This window comes from Helianthus annuus, chromosome 16 (genome assembly GCF_002127325.2).
Source record: "Helianthus annuus cultivar XRQ/B chromosome 16, HanXRQr2.0-SUNRISE, whole genome shotgun sequence".
Taxonomy (NCBI): domain Eukaryota; kingdom Viridiplantae; phylum Streptophyta; class Magnoliopsida; order Asterales; family Asteraceae; genus Helianthus; species Helianthus annuus.
The window spans coordinates 143611764-143636998 of record NC_035448.2 but is presented as its reverse complement, the minus strand read 5'-3'; the positions used below and the strand labels follow the sequence as shown (position 1 = coordinate 143636998).

Here is a 25235-nt window from a genome sequence, read left to right as displayed (position 1 = left end):
CAACAGACTTCATGCACCCTAAGCTTGCGAGACTTCTATGGATGCTTAAGGAGTGACCAGCCTATTACGCGTAGTACCTGCACTTAGCCTTTCTGGAAAATACGTCAGTTTACACTGGTAAATACAATTTAACTGACTCATTTTGAAAATGTTTAAAAATTGTTTTAAATGCCCGTGGCATAAAACTTTTTATAACTTGGGATAATTATTTGCTTAATAATCTTGTAAAATAATTACATGTTCATTATGCGTTCAGTAGCCCGGGTCGTGCCGGGTTAAAGCTTAATAGACACACCACTTAATATAATTCCACCGCAAGACTTCTCTCGACCGACGATTATACTTTAATGAAATGCACTACGGGTGTACGCCTACACCCGTGTGCTAAGGTCGTGGCCATTCTTTGAATGATGCCAAGGATATCCGGGACATGGTCATTAAACCCCCAAAGGCGTTAAACAAACAAAACAGCATTTTTAAACGGGTTAATTTGACAACACTTAGCCATCAACTGGTTAACGTCAATTCCCCGACCAAGCGGTATTTTATATACCGTACCCCAAGCCTGTATAGGGAAAATAAGTTAAACGTATTTACCTGAGCAAATTTATACAATTTATCCCAGCCGTATACCACCAAGCAAGTACAGATAGCTTTTACTGGGCTCCTAAATCTGGAACGAAGGTTTTTAATAACCTATTAGATTTCTAACGGGTCTTTAATTAAGCCTAAGCTCAGACCGGTTAGTTTTAATCAGAAGAATACGGTTCAAACGCATGACAAAGCGAAGACCTATTTAGAATGTGGTTTTGACCCGACAAGCTTGCATGCTTGTTTAATATGGGTAACTTAAACACATTCTGGAATTTGAGATAAAAACGATATGGTTTGACCCGTTTCGGCTAATATATGCAAACTAGTTACATACGCCGATCCGAACGCGAAAAGTGCGTAATGAGTAACCAATGAATCATGAACAGGTTTCCTAAGTTAGTATGCCCTAAATATGTTGTGATATCAGCAGGATACCTTCCGTTATGCCCAAATAGTTTTAAACCCAAACTATGCCTTATGAGGGCATTTTGGTCATTTTAAAGCGTGTACAAGGGTTTAAATCATAACCTGAAGTACAGGTCTGATTAATTCAGTGAATATACTTAATTTACTAAGTTATAACAGTAGGGTATCATACCTAGGTGAATTTTATTACCTTTAACCTTACTATGCACCGTAGGGGCATTTTAGTAATTTCACATGTGCCTAAAAGGTCACTTCTGGAATTCTGAGTTTAAAATATTTGCCTACTGTTAAAAGTATAAAAACTTACTGCACACATCAGTAGGTATCAACCCTTTATGCTTAAAAAGGTTCTAGTACATACTTATGCGCTTAAAATGCTTAAAAAGGCGATTTAGAGCCATTTTCGGGTTTTCTAAGAAGAGCTGGTATTTTTATTATTCCAGAAGGCTCAAAATATTTTGTTTATCATTTTAGATCAGTAGAAAAAGGTTTGGGGTCAAAAGGATTTGTAAAACTCATTTTATAGCCCAAAAGGGCAAAACCGGCAATTACCGAATCAAGCCTATAACCCTATGTTATGCTCAGGCTAAAAATAAATAAAAATCTTTAAAAATCCCAAAATATTATTTTATATCAGTAGGTAAGAAGTTTGGTATCAAAAATTGGGTTTAGATAGGATATATGCTAATTACGCCGTTTAATTAATAAAAAGGCTTTCTAATTACGCTATTGAGCATAACTTCTAATCTAGACCTCAAACTGATGTCAAATTTTAGGGAAAAGTTTATAATTCAGTAGTGAAGGTTTCTATCCTTTCACATTTTCAAAAACGTCGTTTTAAGGTCAAAAGGGCATAACGCTCAACGTTTAGGCTTTTAACGGAAACAAGCATGAACTAGGATTTCTATGGAACCAAGTTGTATAACTTTAGAGAGTTATACTAACTTATAATACGGTCCTAATGGAATCCTAAGGCATATCTAAACTAAGCTAAATCGGGTCAGAACTGAAAGTCAAAGCAAAAGTCAACTTTTGCGACTTTCGGTTCCGAACCTGGCCTATACTTAGAATTGTCGGGTTGAACCATGTTTAAACATGTTCAAATAATATTTACCAAGTTATTAAAGTGGCAAAACTGATTTTATGACTTTTATATTAATAGTTATGAGTTTCATTTAAAACTAACCCGTTTGACTTTAATTTGACCCGACAATTAAACTAAGTAAACGTGGTAATTAGGAGGTGCCCTTTTGAGGGTTTAACACCCACCTAATTACGGTCACGTAGCCATGTTCGTTGCGAACAATGGCTCAGCCATTTGAAAGTCAAAGCGTTTATCGAAAACGCTTGACTTTTCGGCTATAAACGCTAAATAATTAAACTAAGCACGAAAGGGGACTTACAAATGGTCCAAAGGACTGAGGGAGGTTCTCAAAAGAGTTCAAGATCCTCACAATTTAGAGAGTTTATCAGATCGAAGGAGAGGTGCAAATGAGAGCCAAACATTCAATGGGTATTTATAGGATTTAGAGGACCGTTAGGATCGTTCCTTGATAAATGTGATGAAATCTGGACCGTACACCTTTACCCCTTGTTTTAGCAATCTATGGGCTGCCCAAGGACTGAAGAAAACCATTTCCAATTGATTAAAACAGCTGTAACAGCTGGAAATCAAGTTTCTAAAATGGCAGTTTTGGTCCCTGCATGCTTCTAGCCCCTTTCTGATGCGTTTGAGGCCCGTTAAACCATTTTTAAGGCTATAAAATGATTCCTAAGCATAGGGAATATGAAACATGCTCAAAAATATGCCGGATGTCGGTTCGTTTGGTCGTACGGTCACGTTGTTCGGCTAATTACGACGGAACACGGACGGACGCGAAAAACGGTCCAAATTACGCGACGAGTGGAATTTTATCATGCCACACACTAAAATAAAATATTTTAGTGCTTACATAAATTTTTGGGTGTCCGGGGATATTAAGAATGCGAGATATGCGCAAAAGTGCAAACTTGTGCACTTTTTGACACTTTTAGTCCCTGCATGACATAAAAGTTTATTTTTGCGCACCAAACACCTCTAAGCCTATATCTAAGCTATATAAATAATAAATGGGGTATGTTTAACTCATGGACATATTCCGGAAGGTCCGTTATCAAACGATTCGACCTCCTTTTGCAGTTTGACGTAATTAGTCCCTTAATTGCGCAAAGTTGCGCGAAATGCCGTTTAATGATATCTAAGCCTTCCATGGCCCATAATAATCATTCCTAAGCATATACGTAAATAATAATACGCTCTCGTTCGCTTAAATGGTCCCCGAATGGCGTAGATTCAAAAGTTGACGCTTTAGGTCCCTCTATTGCGCAAACTTGCGCATCTCATCATTTAATAGCATTGAAGCCTCATCTAATCCATATTGGGCATTCTTGTAAGTATTATTAAACATCACGATGCTTCGGGTTCGCTAAAAGGTCATTCAAAGGTATAATTAAACATATTGACACTTTTAGCCCCTCTAATTTGCAAAGTTGCGCGTAACTTTGCTTACAGGCATCAAAACCTTATATGGCCATTACTTGGCATTCCCGAGAGTATAATTAAACATCATGAAGGTACCGGTTTGTTAAAAGGTCACTCAGAGGTAAGGATTAACATGTTGACGCTTTTAACCCTTCATCGCGCAAACTTTCAATTAATCACGCAAACGGCTACACTTATTCATCAAGTGGCACATTTGTGAATATAAACATTGTAAGAGGTTATTTAAAAACTTATTTTAGGTATGCTAACACGTTCAGTCCTTTTATAATCAAAGTTTTAAATTTCTCGAAAAAATTAGTCCCTAAATTTCACTGTTTGACTTCATTAGGGTTTATTACACGTGTCAATACATCATTGGACGTGATTTTACAAGGTGTTACAACCCGTCACATCCCCACACTTAACCGTTGCTTGCCCCAAGCAACCCGTTCAACAAAACACAATTTATTCAAGCGATCAAGCACAAACCAAGCAAACAATCCTCATTTACTAATTGTTTCTTAAAACCGCGCATAACACACCCCTCACAATAACTCTCCTCTCAGTGACAAATAATACTAGCAAAAATGAGCTAGAACACACTAAGGTAAATGGGTAGTTGAACAATAATATGCTTGTACTCAAATCCGTCCTTCGCCTAAAGAATTTGCTAAACATGCATGCGGATCAAAGGGACTTAAATGTTGTAACACGGCTAGGCATACGGGTAGGATATGGAAATATATGTAGTAGCTAATGATTCGACCCGGTCTTTTATTTCTATCTAAACATAACATCTATATACAATACATCAATCTCTTTTTCTCTTGTTTTTTCATTGCTTTTTCTCTCTTTTTTTTCTTTTCATTTTCTTCTCATTTTTTTTCATTTTCTTTTTTTTAACAAACAATTGAAACATCACATAACAAACATACTACTACAAAATGCTAATACTACTAGACCGGGTCGAATACGGGTGAATTTTTTTGGGAACTAGCCAAGGGTTAACAAATGATTGGCTTAAAGCTCAAAATGGCTACTAAAAGTCCAAACCCCCGCCCCTCTCGCTACCATGCTCATATATATGACTTATGACTTATGAGGTCCAACCCCCCAAATTCCACACTCGCACTCACCAAGACGAGGCTACCTAATTGCCCTAATTCTTTTCACATGCATATCAAGCTAAGGCGTCAAACCGCATTCAAGCACAAGTTCTAATGCACCACCACCCATTTCCACTCTCATCAAGAAAAATGGATTCTAATAAATTCAAGTAGTTGCTCAACTCTCACCAAGAAAGAATAAGGGGATATGGGTTGCCGGTGTGTCATGCAATTTAATACTCAACTGTTCAATTTGGACCATTTTTTGCTTGATTTTAAAAAGATTCACAATTTTTTAAAATTTCCCCTCATCCCCACACTTGGGATACATTGTCCCCAATATATGGTTTTGAAGGGAAGATCGCTTAAACACTAAAAACATCAACTTTGTTTTTTTATTTTTTATAAATAAAAGCAAACTAATAAACTAACAATATTTCAAACTAAAGAACATGACAAGTCTAAGGAAAAAGTACATTGACATGGTGAAGTTTGACACAACAGATATTGTAAATGATCCAATTTCCTATCACCACCTTCACACAAATATTCGCACATCTTCCCCACACTTGAGTGTTGCCATTGCCCTGAAACATAGAAAACTAGAGAAATAACAAGATCAGTATAAAACCCCAAGTTGCCTCCCGAGCAGCGCTAAGTTTTCAGTCTTCAGCCAGACCATGCCACCCCCATTTATGGTGGCTCAAAGAATCGGTTCCTATCACCTCCCCCACTGTAGCTTGTCATTGGTTGAAATGCATCCATCAAATGTCCATTCGGTGGATAGTCAACTACATATCTGCTCGAACCCTCATACTTCTTTTTACACCCTGGTGGTTTGTTTGTTTTTATTCTTTGGTGCACATTTTTCAGATGGTCACTAGACTCTCTACTCTCCTCTTCAATAGATTCATAACTAATCTCCCTAGTATGAACATCAAAGTGCAACTTACGGTTCTCTTCGGTCATAGTAATGATCCCATCTCTACAGTTGATTTTAGCACTCGCCGTATAAAGAAATGGTCGACCTAAAATTACCCTTTGTTGTGATGCCAATTTGGTAGGGGCATAATCTAGGACCAGAAAATCCACCGGGTATTCGAATTCTCCTAACCGAATCATAACATTCTTAACTATTCCCCATGGACGTCTCCAACTTTCATCCGCCAAACTCACCATGGTGTCTGCATCTTGAAGCAGACCAAAATCATACATATCATATAAGTCACCTGGTAGCACACTCATACTCGCCCCATAATCCAATAATGCATGGGGAATTTTTAATTTTCCCACTCGGATCGGCACAAGTGGTGCTCCATGCTTCTTGTCCGTTTCAACCTCGGCATCCCTTCCTATACCTGCACTCACTTGACAAGAAGAAGCAAGAAATGTTTCATTATTAGGAACGGTGCTTACCACATTGATATTAACGCTTTTTATGTTCTTGGGATTTGTCACCGTGTCACTTTGTAGTTGGCCTTTTGCTTTCTTCAATATCGCCACATCACTCACAAGTTGACTCATTTGAGTAGTCAACGACTGAATTGCTTTATCACGGATTTCATCTTTTTGAATGCGAGCATCATCAAGCTGATTCCTTTGTTGCATCTCAATTTGCATCGCTTTCAACATCTCCATGACTTTGTTTCCACCCGAAGAGCTTTGACCCGAAAACCCACCATGCACATGACCCGTTTGATATGGCCTTTGAAATCCTTGGTTTCCTTGGAAGTTCGGGTTGACTTGATTTGACGGATTCCCGTATCTAAAGTTCGTGTGATTTCGTAAACCGGGGTGGTAAGTATTGGAATTCGTGTTGTAATTTCTACCACCCCCTCTTTGACCTTGCACAGCATGAACCTCTTCATATTGCCCTTCACCTCCTTGGCAATTTTCAGCCGCATGTCCTATCTCATTACAAATAGCACAAACATCATAAATTTTGTTAGATGTTTGAACATTACCATCGTCTACCGCATGCACTTGAGTTCGGGTAATGGCCGGTCGTGCTCTCCTTGATGCTTGAGCTTTTCTTTTTGATGTAATTGTCATTTGCTCCAAAAACTCCCAATCATCATGTTCATAGTTTGTGCCAAAAGTGCCATTGGTAATAGACATTAAATCACGAGCATCTTCGGTACTTAACCCCTCATGGCCCAAAGCTCAATCCCATGATGAGGACAATTCTTTATCATCATGTTAAAACGTTCAAAAGCCTCATGGAACATTTCACCTTGTTGTTGTTGAAAACTTCTCAACCCTTTCCTAGCATCATTCGTCTTTTGAGCGGTATAAAATTCATCTAAAAATATTTGTAGGCATCTCCGCCCATGTGTAGATAGATGCTGAAGGTAGAGTGTAAAACCACTTCTTTGCTTTGTCTTCCAAAGAAAATTGGAATAGTACCAATTTGACATCGTCAGCCGAAAATCCTTGACTCCCAAGAGTGTTGCAAATCGAGTCATAAGCCTCCAAATGAAAATAAGGCTCCTCCGTTGCTAGACCCTTATATTTTGGCAAACTTTGGAATGAATTGGTTCTCACCTCAAATGTCCTCCCTTGATTATTGTGAGGAATAACTACCGGTGAAGGATTGTGAGTGATTACCGGCCTAAAATGCGCTTCAATGCCTCTCGCATGTTCTCTATGATGTCTTCTTGGTACACCCAACCGACCCCTTGGACGAATAGGACCCATTGGTCTTTGCATAGGCCCTTGGGGTATATGTGGTTGAAATTGATGTTGTGGCATCGGTGGGTGTTGAATTGGCCTTTGAAATTGATGTTGTACATTTTGTGGACGAACTTGTTGCAATGGTATAGGACGTTGCACTTGTGGCCCTTGTGGCCTTGGCCGAATATGTTGTGGTATAATTTGTTGTTGTTGAATCCCACCAACACTTGGTATTCCTTGAGTTTGACTTTGTACATAAGTAAACTCCCCTTGATCTCCATCACCCCCATATGTATATCCTTCTTCCTCATAACCCTCAAAATCCTCATACCCTTCGTCATATCCATCTCCTCCTATACCCGAAGATTGCCCAAATGGAAAAGATGAATATTGAAAACCCGACTGGTTCGATGGTCTAAATGATGAAGTAGCATGAACAATGGTTGAATTTGGTGGTATTGAATAGGTTGAAGATGATTGACCCGCACCTGGGGAAAAATGGGAAAATGGTGGAATTGTGGTAGAAGGGTTAAACGTAAGTGTCGGTTCCTCTTGGGTGGTAATAGGTTGTGTAGTGTTGGTTGGTGTAACATCATGAGGTGGAGTAGGGTCGGTAGTGGTGTTAGGCATGGTGGTATTTGGTGAAGGTTGAGTTGATGATGGTATGAAAGGTGGTATAAGCTCACCCGTAGTGGGTGGTGGTGGCGGTGGATCCATGTATCTGAGTGGTGTAATTGGTGTAGTTGGTGTTGTCGGTGAACCGCTGATTTTGTTCTCTCTTAACAAGATTCTGTTTCCTCTTAAAGTTCGTTCAATCTCTGGATCAAATGCCAATGGTGATAGCTTGTGAGAGCTTCTAGTACGCATGAACCTATAAATACCTGCACACTAACACACCCAGCGTTAACCAGAAAAATAACAAACTTAAAGAGATCAAAAATAACACACGTTGCGCACTACTCCCCGACAACGGCGTCAAAATTTGACACGATGTCGTGGACACAATCAAATTTAATCCAAATACTACTAATAGATAGCGGTAAGTGGGTATCGAACACAGGGAGTTTGTGGAATGTGTGTTATTTAAAGGTTTATCTAACTTGACTAAAATTAAACTAATTGCAATAAAAATAAATTCAAGAGTTGGTTTGATTGGTTGATTTTTAAAACTAAGATTACTAGTCTAATTGCAAAATGAGAATTTAGGTTGTAAACAATTTAGAGACAAATGACCATCTTTAGTTTCCGGTTTGCTTCAACATTTATGCTAACATTCCACTAGAAAGAACTATATAGACATAGTTCATGTACGATTACTTGTTGTGATGAATGGGAACTAAGTACTCGGATTCCTAGAACGCGAGGTTGTTACCCGATGACCAATTAATCAATACCCAATCCTAATTCTACCCATGATATCTCGAGTGCCAATAGCACCAAGAACGTATGGTTTCAAATTAGATTAACAAAAGAATTAACAATTTACAAACAAGCAATCACACACCATAACAAACAAATCATAAAGACAAGTTCATTATTCTAGAAATATGAAATACAAACATAAAGTCTTACGCAAACCTTCAACCAAAGATAGTCACCATAAGTTTAGCCACTCATGACTTGGACAATCATCATCACATACATATCAATGTTCATAAGAATTAAAAACACTAACGAGATGTTTAAAAATTGTTTCAAGCTCTCAAGAACACCCAAAATTCGCCTCTAGACAGCTGGTAACCGAATGGGAATGATTGGACTTGAAAGGGCATCATAAATCCGCATTAAAAGGTGGAAGTTACACATTTACGTAGGTCAGCACCGTAAGCTACGGTGGCCACCGTAGCTTACGTTGGCTTGGAATGGCTTACGGTGGCTTTATCTGCCATACAGTGACAAAAAGTGCCAGTCGGCGCCGTAAGCTACGGCCCTTGCCGTAGCCTACGGCAGGCGTCAACATGAAAACTTGTTTTCAGCACAACTTTTTCGTTTCAACTCCGTTTTCTTCACCGTTTTCACCTACGTTCTCGTAATTCCGTCCTCTATCATGCTTTCCTCTTAATTCTTCAATTCCAAAAATTGATTTTTTTCATTTTTTCTCCGTGTTCCTTCCATTTTAAGCTCCCGTTTGTACCTGAAACACAAACAACCGTAGTTATCCAATTCTAGACGACTACCTGATTAAATGAAGGATTTTATTATCATTTATACCACTTAAGGGTTGTCCTACGGACTACCCGTCATCTACTTGATATTGAACGAGTATGGTGTAACCATTACCGACAACTATATAATGAAACATGCCATTATTAAAGTAAGATGAGAAATTAGTAAAAAAATTGGTTATATGATCAGACGTACCTGTGTCCATGGTCCACGATCATGATCTCGATTAGTAGACGCGTTGAGAGCAGTGCACGCAATCTGGGCAAATTGTTTGGCTTGATTAATTTTGCATTCCCAAAATAGAGGAGAAATCTTGTAATATTTATAGGGATTGAGAGATCAATGAGATTCACGTTCAGTTTCAAAGACATGAATTGTTGTGTTTCTATGTTATTTATCCGGGAATACAAGCTTGTGGTCTAATGGTTGGCTATGGGTGCAACTTGGCACTTATAAATGTCGACCCCGGCTTGACTTTAAGTCCATGTTAATACTTAAAACGCGTGGGTTTGGATGGGATAGTGATATGTTGGCCTATTAAATCCATGTGAATACTTAAAACGCGTGGGTTTGGATGGGATAGTGATATGTTGGCCTATGTTCAAGTTCTGATAATTTTGTGTTTTAAATTGTTTTTTACAAGCTAATAATTGATTGTTGTACTTGATTAACAGGAAGGGCAGATGATGAAGACTATAGTGTACTTGGAACCTAAGCAGTCAATCTCGGTGCTATATCAGTGATATCTTGGTGCTATATCAGTTATCGGACATCGAGTAACATATCGGTTTCAAATATCAGCATTAATCTCGGTGCCGAGAATATCGGCGATAATTACCGAGATATCGCCAATATTTTGTGTATTTCATAACAGCCATCTCGCCGAGAATATCGGTAGGCCCAAATTTTGTTCTTTTCCCTTTAAAATCTACCATATCCTCCTCAAAGCCCATTCCATTTTCATAATTAGGGTTTTATTCTTTGAAGATGACGGCTGTATCAACAATTAATGCTTACCTGGTGTTGCGCTGAAGAAGAAAGACGACAGATGGATGTGTGGTGTGGATGATCTAGAAGAAACAAGGCATATGGAGAGTTGATGAAGTGAAGAAACAAGAAGATGAAGATGACAGCTGTAAAAATATAATGCAAACTTAAATATATGGTAGGGTTTTAAGATGTTTCATTAAGCCCCTTCAAAATTTAAGTTTCACCTTTTTATGTTTTTGTCTTTTAACAATTCTCAACTTCGGTCCAAGTCCATGCTCTTTAACCAACTAATAACTCCATAATTTTATATTTGTTTATCGAGTAGGCTACTTATGGCAGATTAAGTTTTTGGATGTAAACTACGCATCTATGACGGTGAGGTGAGTATTTATAAAAGTGGGATTTTCTTAAAACTTGGGCCTATTCCTAAAAATCAAAAAATTTTGACTTAGCCCAATGAGTTCTTAAGGTATTTATTGGAAATTTAAAGTATTATTTTATTTTTTTATAAGATATATATAGATATATTTATGTGTGATATTATAAATTACCGATATCTCACCGCGATAACCGATATCTCAAAAATATCGGTTTTTGACCGATAACCGATATTTTTCCGCATTAACTGCATAGCTTGGAACTTGCGGGTCATGCTGATGAGACTGGTGCAGTTCATGTGACGAATGTTAATAAAATAACTTTCATTTGTTTTTAGTAAAATAAAGCATCTCAGAAATCGGGTTGTTTGTAGAACTTAACATTCGTTTCACTAGACTTAGGCTACTTGATATGATGACCATCCTCTAAAGGAGGATGATCCGTCACCTAGGCGTCACGTCATTGTTCCTTTGAGGATGGTCCAAGACACTAAATCAAGGGAAATAGGAGGATGATTCTACCCCACTAGTTTACCTTTTTTTAAATCATCTACTTTTTTTAACATTTACTAAATAAAATAGAAAAATAATTTCAATAATATTAAAAAAAACCATTACATAAACTTAAAAAAATAAACATAAACTTAAAAAAATCATCTACTTTGATGCTTCTTCATGATGTCTTCTTACATTTTCTTTAAAGTGGAGCATTTTGCTTTGGGATAATTATCAACATCCATCATCAATATCTTCCACTCTTTGAGCCGAACCTTATCATCGGCCACGCGTACCTTTTCTCCCGCCACGCGTACCCTTTCTTCGACCGCCCGTTTCTTCGCCTTCGCCTTTTGGGCCGTGACCTCCGTGTAAGTTTTAAATTGTCATAAACGCCTCCATCTTCGAATCGCTAACCTTTTGCTTTTCTTTCTTTGAGGCCGCCTCCCTCTTTGATTTGTCCCGGCCCGTGGGACGTTCCTCTTCCCTTACGATGTACTCTTCTTCATCGAACTCGGCGTCGTCGTTTAAATTAATGTGACATCTCGTGTCCGAGCCGCCGGCGCTAAAACTACCGGTCTCCAAGGTTTTTTGACGTTTTGCCATCTCAACCTCGTTCGGAACTGGCGCCCACTTTGGGGCCTTTCGCATAACTTCCCAAGCCCGAACGTATGGGAACGCGGTTTTATGATTAGTCTTGTATTTTTTCCAATGCCGCATTGAAGACATCCTCGTCGCTCATCCAACTACGACGCCTACTTGTATATATTTTATTATATTCCTCTGAAAAACCGGTTGACGATCCCACTCATCTTTCGCCACTTCGAAGATACCGAGTCGAGATCTCGATACGGTCCTTGTTCCATTAGATCAAGAAACTTCGCTGATGAAACAATGGTTAACCGGGCAGGGTTAACACACTGGTCTCGTCAAGAAGGGTTAATCCCTTCCTCTCGGAGATCGCTGGCTGGGTCACCGGTGGATGATCTCCTGCACAAGGAAACAAGCCGTGACTCGTAACAAGGAGGATGGGGTGGGGGGTGCTCCTTGTTACCACTCTCCGGCGTGAGAATCAGTAGTTTGCTTGGGAAGCAAAGTAAGATAGTAGTAGTAGTGAGAGAGTTGTGAAGAGAGATATACCTCAAACCTGGTTTGGGGTCGGTATTTATAGCCGAGGAGTGAAGGAGGAGATTGATGGATGGGCTGACGACGAGCTGCACCGTTGCAGGTGTGTCAGTCTCGCCGGCCGTGGGGGTTACGCCACGTCAGCCCATTGCTTTAATAGCTCTGACAGGGGACTGTCGCCGGCGCCACTTGCCTCGTGGTGTCAGCCACTTGCATGGCGTGTCAGTCCACTTGTTGGATATGCAGGATGCGGTGCGAGCCGCATCGCTGCATGCGGTAACGTCTGAAGTTACCGCGTCTCCTACTTGTGATCAAGAAATACGCGAGATGCGGTGTTGGCCGCGTCATCGCATGTGGAGACTATTTGCTCGCTTCCCTTGTCGTGACGAAAATGGCCATATGATGCGGTGCCAGCCGCATCGATATGTTCATCTTCTTTCGTACTTAGGTCAAGCTATTCATCTTCGGACCGAATGGGTTCGAAGGATGTGACCGCGTGGGTGCGGTTTGCTTACTGGTAGGGGTTTGTTTGATGCGGGTAATGGTCGTTTTGGGACCATACCCCTTCAAGTCCCCCCAGTCTAGTGTTGCTACCTTGTGCAAGTTGCACGTGGGAGGAGCACTGGACTTATGGTGTAGGAAGGTAGTTTGGCAGTCTGGAGAAAATTCTAGGCCAGATCAAACTGGTGATCTGGTAAAAAATCCGGCTATGCCTCTTCCGTACCGGTGAAGGAGTTTCGCTTGATGCGAAATTCTCAGCCGTTGCATGTCATCAGGTGGGTTGCCACCTGTTGTTGTGTTGAAGGCCTGTTAGGAACCTTCATAGTAATGCTGCACAAACTTCGAACCAACCTCTAGGATGGTGGTTCGAAGGTTTGCACATGTTTCGAACCTCTTGGGGGTGGTTTCTTCTTCGAACCATTTGCCAGAATGGTGCACGAAGAAGAAAAGAAAAGCTTTTAAACCAACCTTTGCGGTCGGGTTTGAAGGTTTTGGATGTTGTGTTAGAACTTTGCTCAAGTTCTATGTTCAGCATCCTATGATGAGATGACCATCCCTTTTTTGTGGGGTGTGCGTGTTCATCTTGATAGCTCTCAAGTAACCGTACGTTCTTTGCGGTTACCTCGTTGCGTCATTGTTTGCCCTGTTTGGTCGAACAATGTGGATCTAAACTATGGGTAAATAAACATGGTCATAGGCAAGGGGATGCCCATCGTTGTTTATTCCATGCGGTCCATTGGTAGGTAAACAAAGTCCTAAGCAGACTTGTTACCGCGGTCCGTTGGCAGGTAAACAAAGTCATAGGGAGACTTGTTACCGCTGTTCGGACACTTGCTGCTTGATAAGTGCTTGTTTAGAGCACGTATCTGCGTTCTTTCTGGAGCCACTTTCCTTCACGCTCCAATACCGAGTTTACAACGAGGTAGCCTCGTTCGGTGATGTGGAGTGAGCTTTGCTCTACCATAGCAACCACTCTGCGGAAGCTATGATTATGTCTGTAGCTCTTCATGGGTGTCTGCGATGTTGCAGTCCCATTTTCGCTCAAAGTGTGCTTGTTGCACGGATGTAGCTCTTGAAGGTTCAGGAGTCAGGGCTGCTGATGTGCGGTCGCGTAGATTCCGTTCCTTCTTTTTGCTGAAGAAGTTGTTCATGCACCCTCTGTGGTTGTGAACCGGACAGGAGGGATTTGAAGCTTGAAGAGAATGAAGGCAATGCGCTTTGCCTGTTCCTGAGATGCGGTTCAGTCCAAAGAACAACACTGGTTCTGAGCATCTGACACATCTGAATGGGTTCATGTGTGTCACTTCCGCATATTTCACGTGTGCTCGTGAGTGATGCGGAAAAGGTAATATATCCCTTTATAGTATAGATAGATATATTTCTACCTATTTTTTAGGGTATATAAAAAAACGACATGCGGTATGGGTTATGGTGCGGTAAACCAGAGAAACCGCATGCCGCTTATATTTTGTTTGGATAATGTTGTCGCTTTTTCTTGCCTACGTGGCTTGATCGCACGTGTGAGTTGGTAGAAGTTGGTGAGACGTTTCTGCATGTGCTGAAATGAAAGGACACTCGCACTGCCCGAGGCATTAAATGCACTGTAGCAGGGAGTGTAAACGTCTTCTTTGTCAGGCGCGTGGGCGGCCACGCGCGCGTGATAACCGTCAGCTAAAACGGCGCTCGACACGTGTTGTTGTAAGATACGCTCTTTTTGAACGTGATGATTTGCTTTCTCCCTCCGCATTAATTGCGATGGGTATATAAGGGGAAAACCGTTCGTGGTTTCCTCTCACTTGGTCGAAAATTCAAAAAATTTGCCGTTTGAGAGAAAGTTGTCATCTGTCTTCTCCGACGATTTTTTCTGAAATTCCGGTGAGGGTGACACTGGTGCCGACGCTCCGGCCGGTTATGTGACCATGTGGTCTGATTTCTTCGGAGATTGTAACCTCCGATTACCGTTGACGGTGTTTGTTGTGGATATCTTGGAGTGGTACAAGGTCCACATTTCTCAAGTGAGTCCGCTTGGGATGATTCGGATTCGTAATTTTGAGTTTACCTTCCGTGCTCTTGGCATAGAGCCTACCGTCGGAGATTTCCGACGGTTTTATCAGATGACAGTGTCCATGGGGTTCTTTTCTTTCCGTCAACGAGACGGTACCCCCAAGCTGATGACTCCCCCCAAGGGGATGACGATGTGGAAGAAGAAATTCTTCTACATCAAAGCTGCTGCCATTGTTGCAGATATGACGTTTCGGAATGTGACCGAGACGATCATCGCGGAGACCATTGCGGTCCCCAGTTTGAAATCAGTGCAGTGGTTTCCGCAGCTGCAGACTATTGAGTCTGTGAAGCTGACAAATACGCAGCTGTGGTTGTTGCGCATGATGCTGAGGAGGAGTAAGAACTCGAAACCCGTGGTGCGGGAAAAAAGCGGTGGTACGTACTTTTTGTTTGTTTACGTTCTTTATCCTCACGTGCGTTCCTGACTTTTGTGTCTACTATCAGAAGATGCTCCCGCATGGAGGATGTTTGCTCCGGATTTCGAGGGTACGGTTGAGACCGTAGTTTGTGCGGATGGTGAACAGGATCACAATACTATCATCCGTAGTAACTTCCGGGTGCCTACTGAGGCTGCACTGGCAGTTGAGTTACCAGTAGGCAAAGGTATACTATCGAAGCTTTGCTACTTGTGTTGATCATGTTGTGTTATTGACGTATTGATTCCATGCAGGTGATCTTGGGGCCTTGGGGGACCCTGAAGCGAAAGGTGTGCCAAAGAGGCAAACTGTGAAGGGCGTGCGCTTTCGCCAAAAGAAGATAAAGGAGGTCACTACTGTGCCTCATCTGGTGCCGCAGGCAGCAGGTATCTCTCATTCCTCTTTTCGTCGACACAAGGATTATGTGATAGTATCTGATACCCTTGAGGGTTTGGGTACAGCCGCGGAGTCACTTTCTGGTGCTGCGAAGAAGCAGGCAGAAGAGGCGGCTGCGGGAGGGACAGCTGCGGGTCCCCCTGTGATTGGTGAGAAGAGGAGGCCAGAGCAGAAAGCTGCTGGTGGTGTTGAAACCAAACGTCGGAGACTAGTAACCAAAAGGTCTGCTCCGACGCAGAAAAAACCTGCGGTTGTCGTTGGTAAGTGTAGGCTATCTAGTCTTAACTGTTGTGTAACTAGTTTTGATAGCTATTTGACTTTTTTGTAGAGCCTCAAGATGAAGATTTTTCTATCTTCGATGCTCCGGAGTCCCCCCCGCGTGCCACGGGTGCGGGTGCAACGGAGGTGCCGTCGACACCTCCCGTCAAGGTGGTACCTGAGTCAACCGTGCAGAAGGAGGGTACCGCAGAGAATGCTGCGGCCCAGATATTTGATACTGTCGACTCGTCCAACAATCTGATCTCTCCCAATGAGGGAGACGATTTGAGTGTGCGGTTCACTGCTACTGGGAAGCAACATTCTGATGCTGAACCGCAAAAAACTGGCGCTGAAGCGCGGCAGCATGATGCTGGGCCGCAGAAGTCTTCGGTTGATAAGGGTACCAGCTCGTCTGCCGGTGGTGCGGGGTATGACGGGCCTCCAATTCAGCCTGGGGAGTCTGAATTGGAGTATTACTACCGCACCTACTCCCAGGATCGCAGTACGGTGTACCATCGACCCCCCTGGACTGTATTGCAGGGGGATGATATTGCTAACGACCCTGCGGCCTGCAGGGAGATCTTGGGTGGTCTGGGGACCCCCTTTGAAGTTGAGCGGGCTCGTGCCGCATCGCGGGAGCTGCGTATAAACCAGCTCTCGACCATGTTGGTAGGGACTTCCATTGTGGCGAATGCCATGTTGGAAGACTATAAAGTTCTGAGCCGCCGTGAAGAAGAGGCTGTCCGCCTGCGGGCAGAGGCGGAAAAGCTGGTCCAAGCTGCTCGTGCGGGTGCAGAGCAGCTGGAAAAAGATAAAGCTGCTTTTGAGAAGCAGAAGCAGACCTCTGAGTGGGCTGCCACTGCCCAACTGAAACAGGTGCGTACCCTTGCTAAACTCCTTGCTGATGAGCGTAAGCGTTGGGAGGAAATTTCATCCAACGAGCGCAAGAAGTGGAACGAATCTTGGGCTAAGCAGAACAATCTTCTGTTTCATACTCGGCAGGAGCTAGCAAACGCCAAGGCGGCAAATGTTGCCTTGGGCAATGAAAAAGCTGCGGCTGAGGCCGCATCGGCTAAAGCGCTGCAGGCGAAGGACGAGGCCCTGAAGGCGCTTGAAGAGGCCAAAGAGGCCGGGGCTCGTGCTGTGAAGGCCCTTGAGGAGGCAAATGTGGAGCGCCTCCGTTTAGACCAAGTCGTTACCAGCTTGCAGGTATGTCTCTTTAACTGTGCTTGATATTTCATCGCTGGTTCGTAAATGTTTACCTTGTGAACTGTTTGCTATTGTTGACAGGCTGATGTTCAAGCCCGGGAGGTCGCGGTTACAGATCTTACTGCCCGCGTGTCTGCTGCGGAGGAACGTGCTGACTCCGCTGTGGAGGCCAAGGATGCCTTGGTGTCCTCCCTTAATCAGTTGGAGGCTGACCGTGAGTGGATGCGGTCATGCGGTATTTCGCGCGTAAGTATCTTCGTGTTTTAGCTTTCTGTAGACTAACACATGGGACTTACGTGTTGGTTTGAATTTGCAGATTGTCGAGGCGATTATGAATGCCCCTGAGACTGCCGCTGGTTTGAATCTGGTCCGGGATCGCGCTCGGGATGCCGGTTTTAAGGCAGGGTACAACCGCTGCATTGGCCATCTGAACGTGATTACCAAGGGTAGTCATACGGATGAGCGATCGGGGTTCCGTGGCGTGGATACCGAGTCGCACCTGAAAGCAGCCGAGGCCTCCTTCTATGACACGTCCCTTGCTTGTATAGAGGAATTGGACAGTTGTTTGGAGGCCGCGGACTATGTAGACCGCTTGCGGAGGCTGTATCCGGATGTGGAAGAGGACGACGCTGCTGGTAACACTAGAGATGATGCGGGGACCAGTGGTACAAAGTAGGGTTTAGGTTGGCCGGTGTGCCCCTTTTTTGCTGTCCTCTTGTATAGAATAGGAAACCTTATGTAAATCTGTGTAAGCATCATGTTGGTGCCTGAATTTTTTGAATATAAGGTGTTTTGTTCCATTATACAAGTATTGTCAGTTCTTGTATGTTTGAAACGTATGTATGCGGGTCTCTACCCATTGTGAATGGGGTTGAGTATACTCTATACTATTGCGGTATGAGCATGTGTCAATTCCATTGTTTGCCTTTCTGGGCTCAGGAATTGTATTAGGTAAGAAATATGTTTATCCGGTTGGATAGCACTTAAGTCTTTTTTTGCCTTGTGTTGGCCTATTACAATAGTTGCGTGTGGCTACCACTTTGTATAGGTATCGTAAATGAAGATTTTGCCAATCTGTTTTTTGGATACCGCGAAGTGGAAACACGCATTTGTAATAGTAGTAAACAAACAATAATGTATAAAATGACTTGTTTATTTATTTGCAAATGACCTGCGGTCCGTTAGGTTACATGGGGAGTGTAAGAACATAGCTTACATATAGCAGCGTCTAAGCTGTTGTGCGTTCCATGTTCTGGCGATAGGTTCGCCCTCTAGTGTTTGTAACCTGTATGCGCCCTTCCCTAAGACCTCGCTGATGAGGTAGGGTCCTTCCCACTTGGGGGCAAGTTTTCCTGGGCGCTCGGCGTTAGATGCCTCGTTGTCACGTAGGACGTAGTCCCCTGGATTGAAAGTACAAACGCGGACTCGCGCGTTGTAATACTTTTCCAGTTTGGATTTGTATTTGGCCTCGTTGATGGCGGCGTTCTCGCGCCTTTCTTCTAGGAGGTCCAAATCGATCCTACGTTCCCTGTTGTTGTCTAGCTTTTCGATAGCCAACATTCTAGGAGATGGGAGGCCCATTTCCGCGGGTATCACCGCTTCAGACCCGTAGACGAGGCTGAAAGGTGTTTCCCCATTGCTTGTTTTTGGGCTAGTGCGGTGAGCCCATAAGATGCTTGGGAGTTCATCGACCCAGCCACGCCTGGCTGTTCCCAATCGTGCTTTGATTCCTTCGACTAGGCCTTTATTTATACTCTCGACTTGGCCGTTCCCTTGCGGGTGTGCGACTGACGAGAATATGTGTTTGATGTTCAGCTCTTCTAGCCATTTTTGGAATTCGTCGGCAGCGAAGTTGGTGCCGTTGTCGGTAACAATGTACATTGGTAAACCGAAACGGCAGATGATGTGCTCCCAAATGAACTTTCTTGTTACCATAGCAGTGGTTGAAGCGAGTGGTTTCGCCTCTACCCATTTTGTGAAGTAATCAACCGCCACTATGATAAATTTAACTGCACCTGGTGCGTCCGGGAATGGTCCCACTACGTCGATTGCCCATTTTTGAAAAGGACATGCAGTAGTGACGGGGACCAGATTGTTCTTTGGTCGCAAAGTTTTTGGAGCATGGCGCTGGCAGTCCATTGATCGGAGTGTCGCGCTCCGGTCAAAGATAATATTTATATACCCTAATTACCCTTAACAAATAGCTAGTGGTAGCAAGGGGTCGAACCACGAAGAGTATGTGGTTTGTGTGCGGATTTGATTGAATTATGAATAGTTGTCACTTTTATGAAGCTTGCTAACTTGTTTTTGAATATTTTGGTTTGATTGAAAGATGTGAGTTGAAATTACTAAAACGATTAACTAAAATTAACTACTAATTGCAAGAAGTGGAAATGATTGTTTAAACAATAATAAGCAAACAAGGCTCACACCCGGTTTCAACAATTGCAAGACCTAGGGTTACTATGTATTTTAATTAGCTTTACTTGAAATAGTTCGTTAACGGGTCGCAATCACAAAGCTTAGGTGTCAATCGCTATCAACGTTGTAAACAACGGACCATGATACACTTCGTTACTTTGGACTAACAAATCCTACCAAAAGACAAAGCATAAATACGTGCATTCATTTCACAAAGTCAAATTTAATCATTCACTCGACAATTTGCAAATTCAATACCAACGTAGGACAATTGTCTAAGATTCAAACGCAATTCAAGTTGTCACAAAACAATCAACAAAACATAGTAAACCCTAAATCTTACAAAAGTCTACACCGGGGTGAAACCTCCAAGAAATTAGCCGCTCATGGTGTAAACGGTACAATCAACGGATGCACAAGACTTCAATTGGATCATCTTGGAGCTTGAGGATGGATGATAGAATGATTAGGGTTTGGAAACGGTTGGTGGTGATGGATGGATTGAAGGTGGTAGAATGGTTGTGATGATGATGAACTAGGGTTTGGAATCAAGAAGATGATGGTGCCTTTGTTCTTGATTCCGGATGTAGAAGTGATGAATGATGGATTGGTGATGAGATGATCCTCGAATAATGGCTCCAAGTTGTCTTTTCAAACTCAAAACTAGGTGTAACTCCCGAATTGAATGAGCTTGGACCCATCAAAATCGAACTAAACCCCAAATTGATCAAATTCCCGTTTTCTGTTTTTGGCAGGCCGTCGCCGACGGCCATCAACCCGTCGGCGACGGGTCTTGGATTTTCACTTTTTGTCCGACGGCTAAAGCACCTGGTTACGGGCATCACTAGCCTACGGGCATTTTAAGGGGGCGTCGCCGACGGCCTGGTACCCGTCGGCGACGGGTTCTCAAAACCTGATTTTCAGTTTTCGCTTGTTTCGCTCCCGTTTGATTCGTAATGCGTTCCGATGTTCCGTTTTTCAATCCGATGACCCGTAAAGCTCCCGAAAAGCTCCTTAAACTTCATCAAACCTGCAAAACACATTCTTGATTAAAAGTAGGCTATTCGAAACTAAAACTCACGTAAAAACGTTAAGTTAAACAATTACAAGCACCGGTTTTCACCCACGTATCACATCCCCACACTTGTCTTTTGCTTGCCCTCAAGCAAATCTGTTTTTCACTTTCACGTGGGTCAAACAACGAACATACATCCCATTCCCGAGACAAGGTTAAGGTCTAATGTCATACAAAAGTTCAAACTCTTTATAATATTCAATGAATTTAGCGGTGACGTGCTTTAGATACACAAATGGTTACCCAAGATTAACCCGCCCGTAAAACTAACAAATCATGCATATCCCTCACAATGTGCTCTCCACTCGGCTTAAAATTTGCTAACATGTGTAATGTGTTAGCTTTTCAACAATTAATCGCTCAAAACCAAATAGAACACGTACCCGCATAGGCTTGCAACTCAATCATTCTCCACTATCGAACACAAATACTAAGCACAAGTCAAAAAGGTCTTTGAGGGGTTGTAACGGGGCTAGGCGAAGGGTAGGAATAGGGTATTTTTAAGTGGCTATGGTGATGAGAAATTCGAATTTTATTACCAAAGACTATCCTAAACAAAAGCAAACTATAAACATCCAACATGGGCAAAAACTTTCGCCTTTTATTCAACAACTACTAACACATCTTTTTGTGTTTTTCTCACTGCTTTTTCATTCTTTTTCGTAACATTTTCTGATTTTTTTTTTTTTTTTTTTTTTTACAAATATAAACCACAACTATACAAACAAATAATCCTAAAATCGAATTTCCATCACACGGGTTTAAAAGAAAAAAGATTTACGGTTATGGGCTATAGGGTGGTCAAATGAAAGTTTTAGGCTCAAAGTGGGCGACTAGGGGATTTATTTGGGTAAAGGTAAGCAAATGGTGTAAAAGAAAAAGGTTTACCTAATGCCTTAATCATTCTCGTGCTTGTATTCGGTCTATAGTCTCGAATGTATCAAAGTTGCAAGTTCTACGATACGCGACTAATGGCCCACTCAACAAGGAAACATGTAAATGTGAATCTATGATGTAGAAAGGCTCAAACCTCACGTATAAGGGTATGATATGTGATATGCATACATTGCTAGTTCCTTAGGCGAATTATTCTCAAATAACCACCCACTAAATACCCGATATGCTTATTAATTTGAACTTGACCATGACAAAAGACCAAATGGTTTGTGACATCCCTCGTTGACTTGGTTACTTGTGCTTTTGAGATTGCTTTGAAAACAAGACATTTTTGAAAAATTTTTGAAATTTTCCCCCATCCCCACACTTGAGGTAAACATTGTCCTCAATGTGTAGTATTTAAATGATCGGGTCAAAATCGAAAATTTTTACTACTCCCCCATCCCCACACTTGAGGTACATATTGTCCTCAATATGTAAGAACTAGAGTTTGTAAAACGCAAGGAATGTGACACGGCTAACCTCCCCAAAATTACACCCCGGAAAATAAAATACAAAATACACTCCACTTATTTGCTAACTAAAGATCAAAGGTAAAAAGAAACGTATGCACCTGGTTTTTCGCTAGTTCCTTTTGTGCTCTTCATCTTTTCACCAAGCAGTTGTCTCACGAACATAATGTACCTACAAATCTTAACCCTTGTGTAGAAGCATGCTTCTCACAACCATCAAAATTTGTTAATTGCCTAGTTCTACCACTTTTATGAAATTATTACCAAGCCATACGTTATTGTACCTTTGACTTTATGTGGAACATATTTTACAACAACAATCAACCTAACTCACTTTCGTAGGAATCACGGTTGCATTTAGCTTATGCAACAAGCCCTTTTAAACCTCCCGATAGCTCGGGAGGACGAGTAGGTCTCGTGAGGGTTATATAGGGAACACACCCACAAAGTTCATTTAACTAGGCAATAATTAAATAAAAACAAAAAGAAATAGCGGAAAATAATATACAACAACAACAACATAAAACATACCATACCTCTACCGCTGATATCGCTCGTTTGGATCCATGGGCGGGTTGGGTTGGTATGGATAACCAATGAGGGCCTCGAACATCTCCCTATAGTTATCTAAGGGGCTTTGCTCCCCTTGGGGTGGTGGTTGGTACGGGATTGGAACGAAGCTAGACCCTACCGCTTCAGGCCAATGCGGAGTCGGGTCGGATGGGCCTTGAGGATAGGGAAGATCGGAGTAATTTGTCCACCCCGAGTGCTCGGCGTAGGGGAGGCCAGCTTGGTAGTCTCTGTGGTGTCGCTCCTGATCATGCAACACTTTGGCGTTATTAAGCGCCATCTCTTGAGAGACATACAGGGCACTCCAACGGCGGCGGTTCAATTCTTCTTCTTGTTGTCGACGCGCCGTTTCCGCTTCTTCCCATGCCCGCCTTCGGGCTGCTTCATCCTCCTGTTGCTTTGCTAACTGTTCCATATGTGACCTTTGCATGGCTTGAAACAGTTCTTGCTCTTCCATGAACTTATTCATTCTTTCACGTTGGGCTCCTTGAGCGTCCCAATATTCTTGCATTGAAGCTCCGTAAGACCCTTGCCAAGCTTCTCTCCTTTGATTGTATTCCCGACCCTCTCCTATACACGCGGAGACATTATCATATATCTCCTGTTGCCCCCTGTCAAAGTTTTTGTAGGAGGGTACCCGTCGTCGGGTCACAAAACCTGCCACCTCAGCGTTTATCTCCCTATGTGGCCGCATATAACGTTGCCTTGGCCTTCGTGCCTCGGAGGGTTCAGCTTCCTCCTCTTCTTCCTCTTCTTCCTCCATCTCCACATCCTCTTCCTGCACGGGTGGTGCCCCGGAAGTACGAACCTCAAACTTGTTCCCCAACTCATCGGTCACCACATACCTATTTCCCGAAAACTTGACCTCTATCTTCCAATTTTTCTTCATGTAACCCCAAGTAAATTCCTCCACTGGCTTAGAAACCCATAGCGCATCCACGGGCAAACAATTCTGCTGCACAAGCATGGCACTAATGAGGCGTGCATACGGAATAAACCGCCTCTGAGACGACTCCCTGGTAGCCCATGTGTTCATCATGACTATGTGCCTCCACGACAGTGTCGGGGTCCCATACAATAAGGCATGCGCCACCCTGCAATCACTTACTCTCACACCCCCACGATCACCAAATCTTGCTAAAATGTTCTCAACCGAGATCCCTTGAAGGATCTTTCCCTCGAGTGACATATGCTTTCGTTTCATATCACCCCCTGGGTGGGTTGGCAAGATAACATCTACCAATTGATCTATGTCGTTGGTGTTCAAATGATTATCCAAAAAATTTTCAATGGATGGATAATCATAGGCTTGTACCCCCAAAGAATCAAACCTAGCAATACGATTCATAGTTTCAAAAGACATCGTCATGTTTCCTCGAGATGTCTTCCCCACTAACTTCCATTGCGAAGGGGGTTCACTCTTGTTGACAAGCTTCAATGTGGACAACCACTCACATACTTCTGACAAGTAAATCCGGTGAGTGTTGTCTTCACACCAATCCAATACACTCTCCCAGCCCAACCTCTCAAACATTTGTACAATCCCGATGTTCCGGAATTCTTCTACATTCACGGTCCGTTCACATATCACTCTTGTTGGAACCGACGTGTTCACCCCATTTGTCATCTTCCATTTCCACAACTTAGCTTCCAACTTTCTATCTTGGTAGCTCGACAACTGCTTGTTCTTCTCATCTTCCCAAATTCGGGCATTTTGACTATCCCTGAACTTTGCCCATTCCCAATCTTGTCGGTATAATCTTGGATCATTTTCTGCAACAGTGCTCGGTTGTTCCCATTTCTTCGGTATTAAACCGGAAGAAGACCCAATCCCGGATGATGACGCTTGACCCGTAGTCTTTTGTCTCTTGCTTCCTGCCATGACTACAATCACAAACAAGCAAATCATCAATATAGATTCAACCTTCATTAACTCCCAAACTTTGAACATGAAGTATGATGTTGACAATTTAATTAACGAGTATATGTAAAGTCGCCTCTTTAAATTTCCAAAATCGCTTACTTTATCATAACTTATTAATCTTTTGTCAATCTTACAATATCTTATAATTTCAACAAGAATCAACATCATATTCATGTTCAATCATGTTCATAACAGTGTAATTACTTCACTATAGTTATGGCATGCTCAAATTCCATTCAAAATTACTAATCTTGCCCAAAATCATGCTATCATAACATACATTGTCTAAACAACCTACTCTTAAACCAAAAAGTTTAAAATTTCGGAAGAAAAACATTAATATATAATAATCACGCATAAATTTAAGAGAAATCCATACCTTTGATGTTGTTAGACAAGAAAAACTAAGAAAAGATGACAAGCAAGCACTTTGATGAACACCCTTTCAAAAACCCTCAAGAACACGCCAAGAAATCTTGCACAATAGCAAGAATTGATGAAAACCGTGTTAGGGGTTTT

The 25235-nt window shown here is 42.3% G+C and overlaps 1 protein-coding gene and 1 non-coding gene across 2 annotated transcripts; one reads left to right on the top strand and one right to left on the bottom strand.

Annotated features, from left to right (window-relative positions):
• Positions 1–6788: 6788 nt before the first annotated feature.
• LOC110919704 (bromodomain-containing protein 4-like) lies at positions 6789–8037 on the bottom strand. Its single transcript, XM_035985523.1, has 2 exons — positions 7192–8037; positions 6789–6926 (listed from the first exon to the last, which is right to left on the bottom strand). Exons 1-2 carry the CDS (start codon positions 8035–8037, stop codon positions 6789–6791), a joined length of 984 nt encoding a protein of 327 aa, XP_035841416.1.
• On the top strand, positions 6814–6919 carry LOC118488556. Its single transcript, XR_004885100.1, has one exon. It is a non-coding gene; the product is annotated as a small nucleolar RNA R71 (small nucleolar RNA).
• Positions 8038–25235: the final 17198 nt, after the last annotated feature.

Coding starts and splice junctions, on each gene's coding strand:
- LOC110919704 (XM_035985523.1), bottom strand. CDS start 8,037: ATGGATCCACCGCCACCACCACCCACTACGGGTGAGCTTATACCACCT. Junction 6,927..7,191: donor ATCAAGGGAGGACATTTGAG/GTGAGAACCAAT, acceptor ACCGCTCAAAAG/ACGAATGATGCTAGGAAAGG.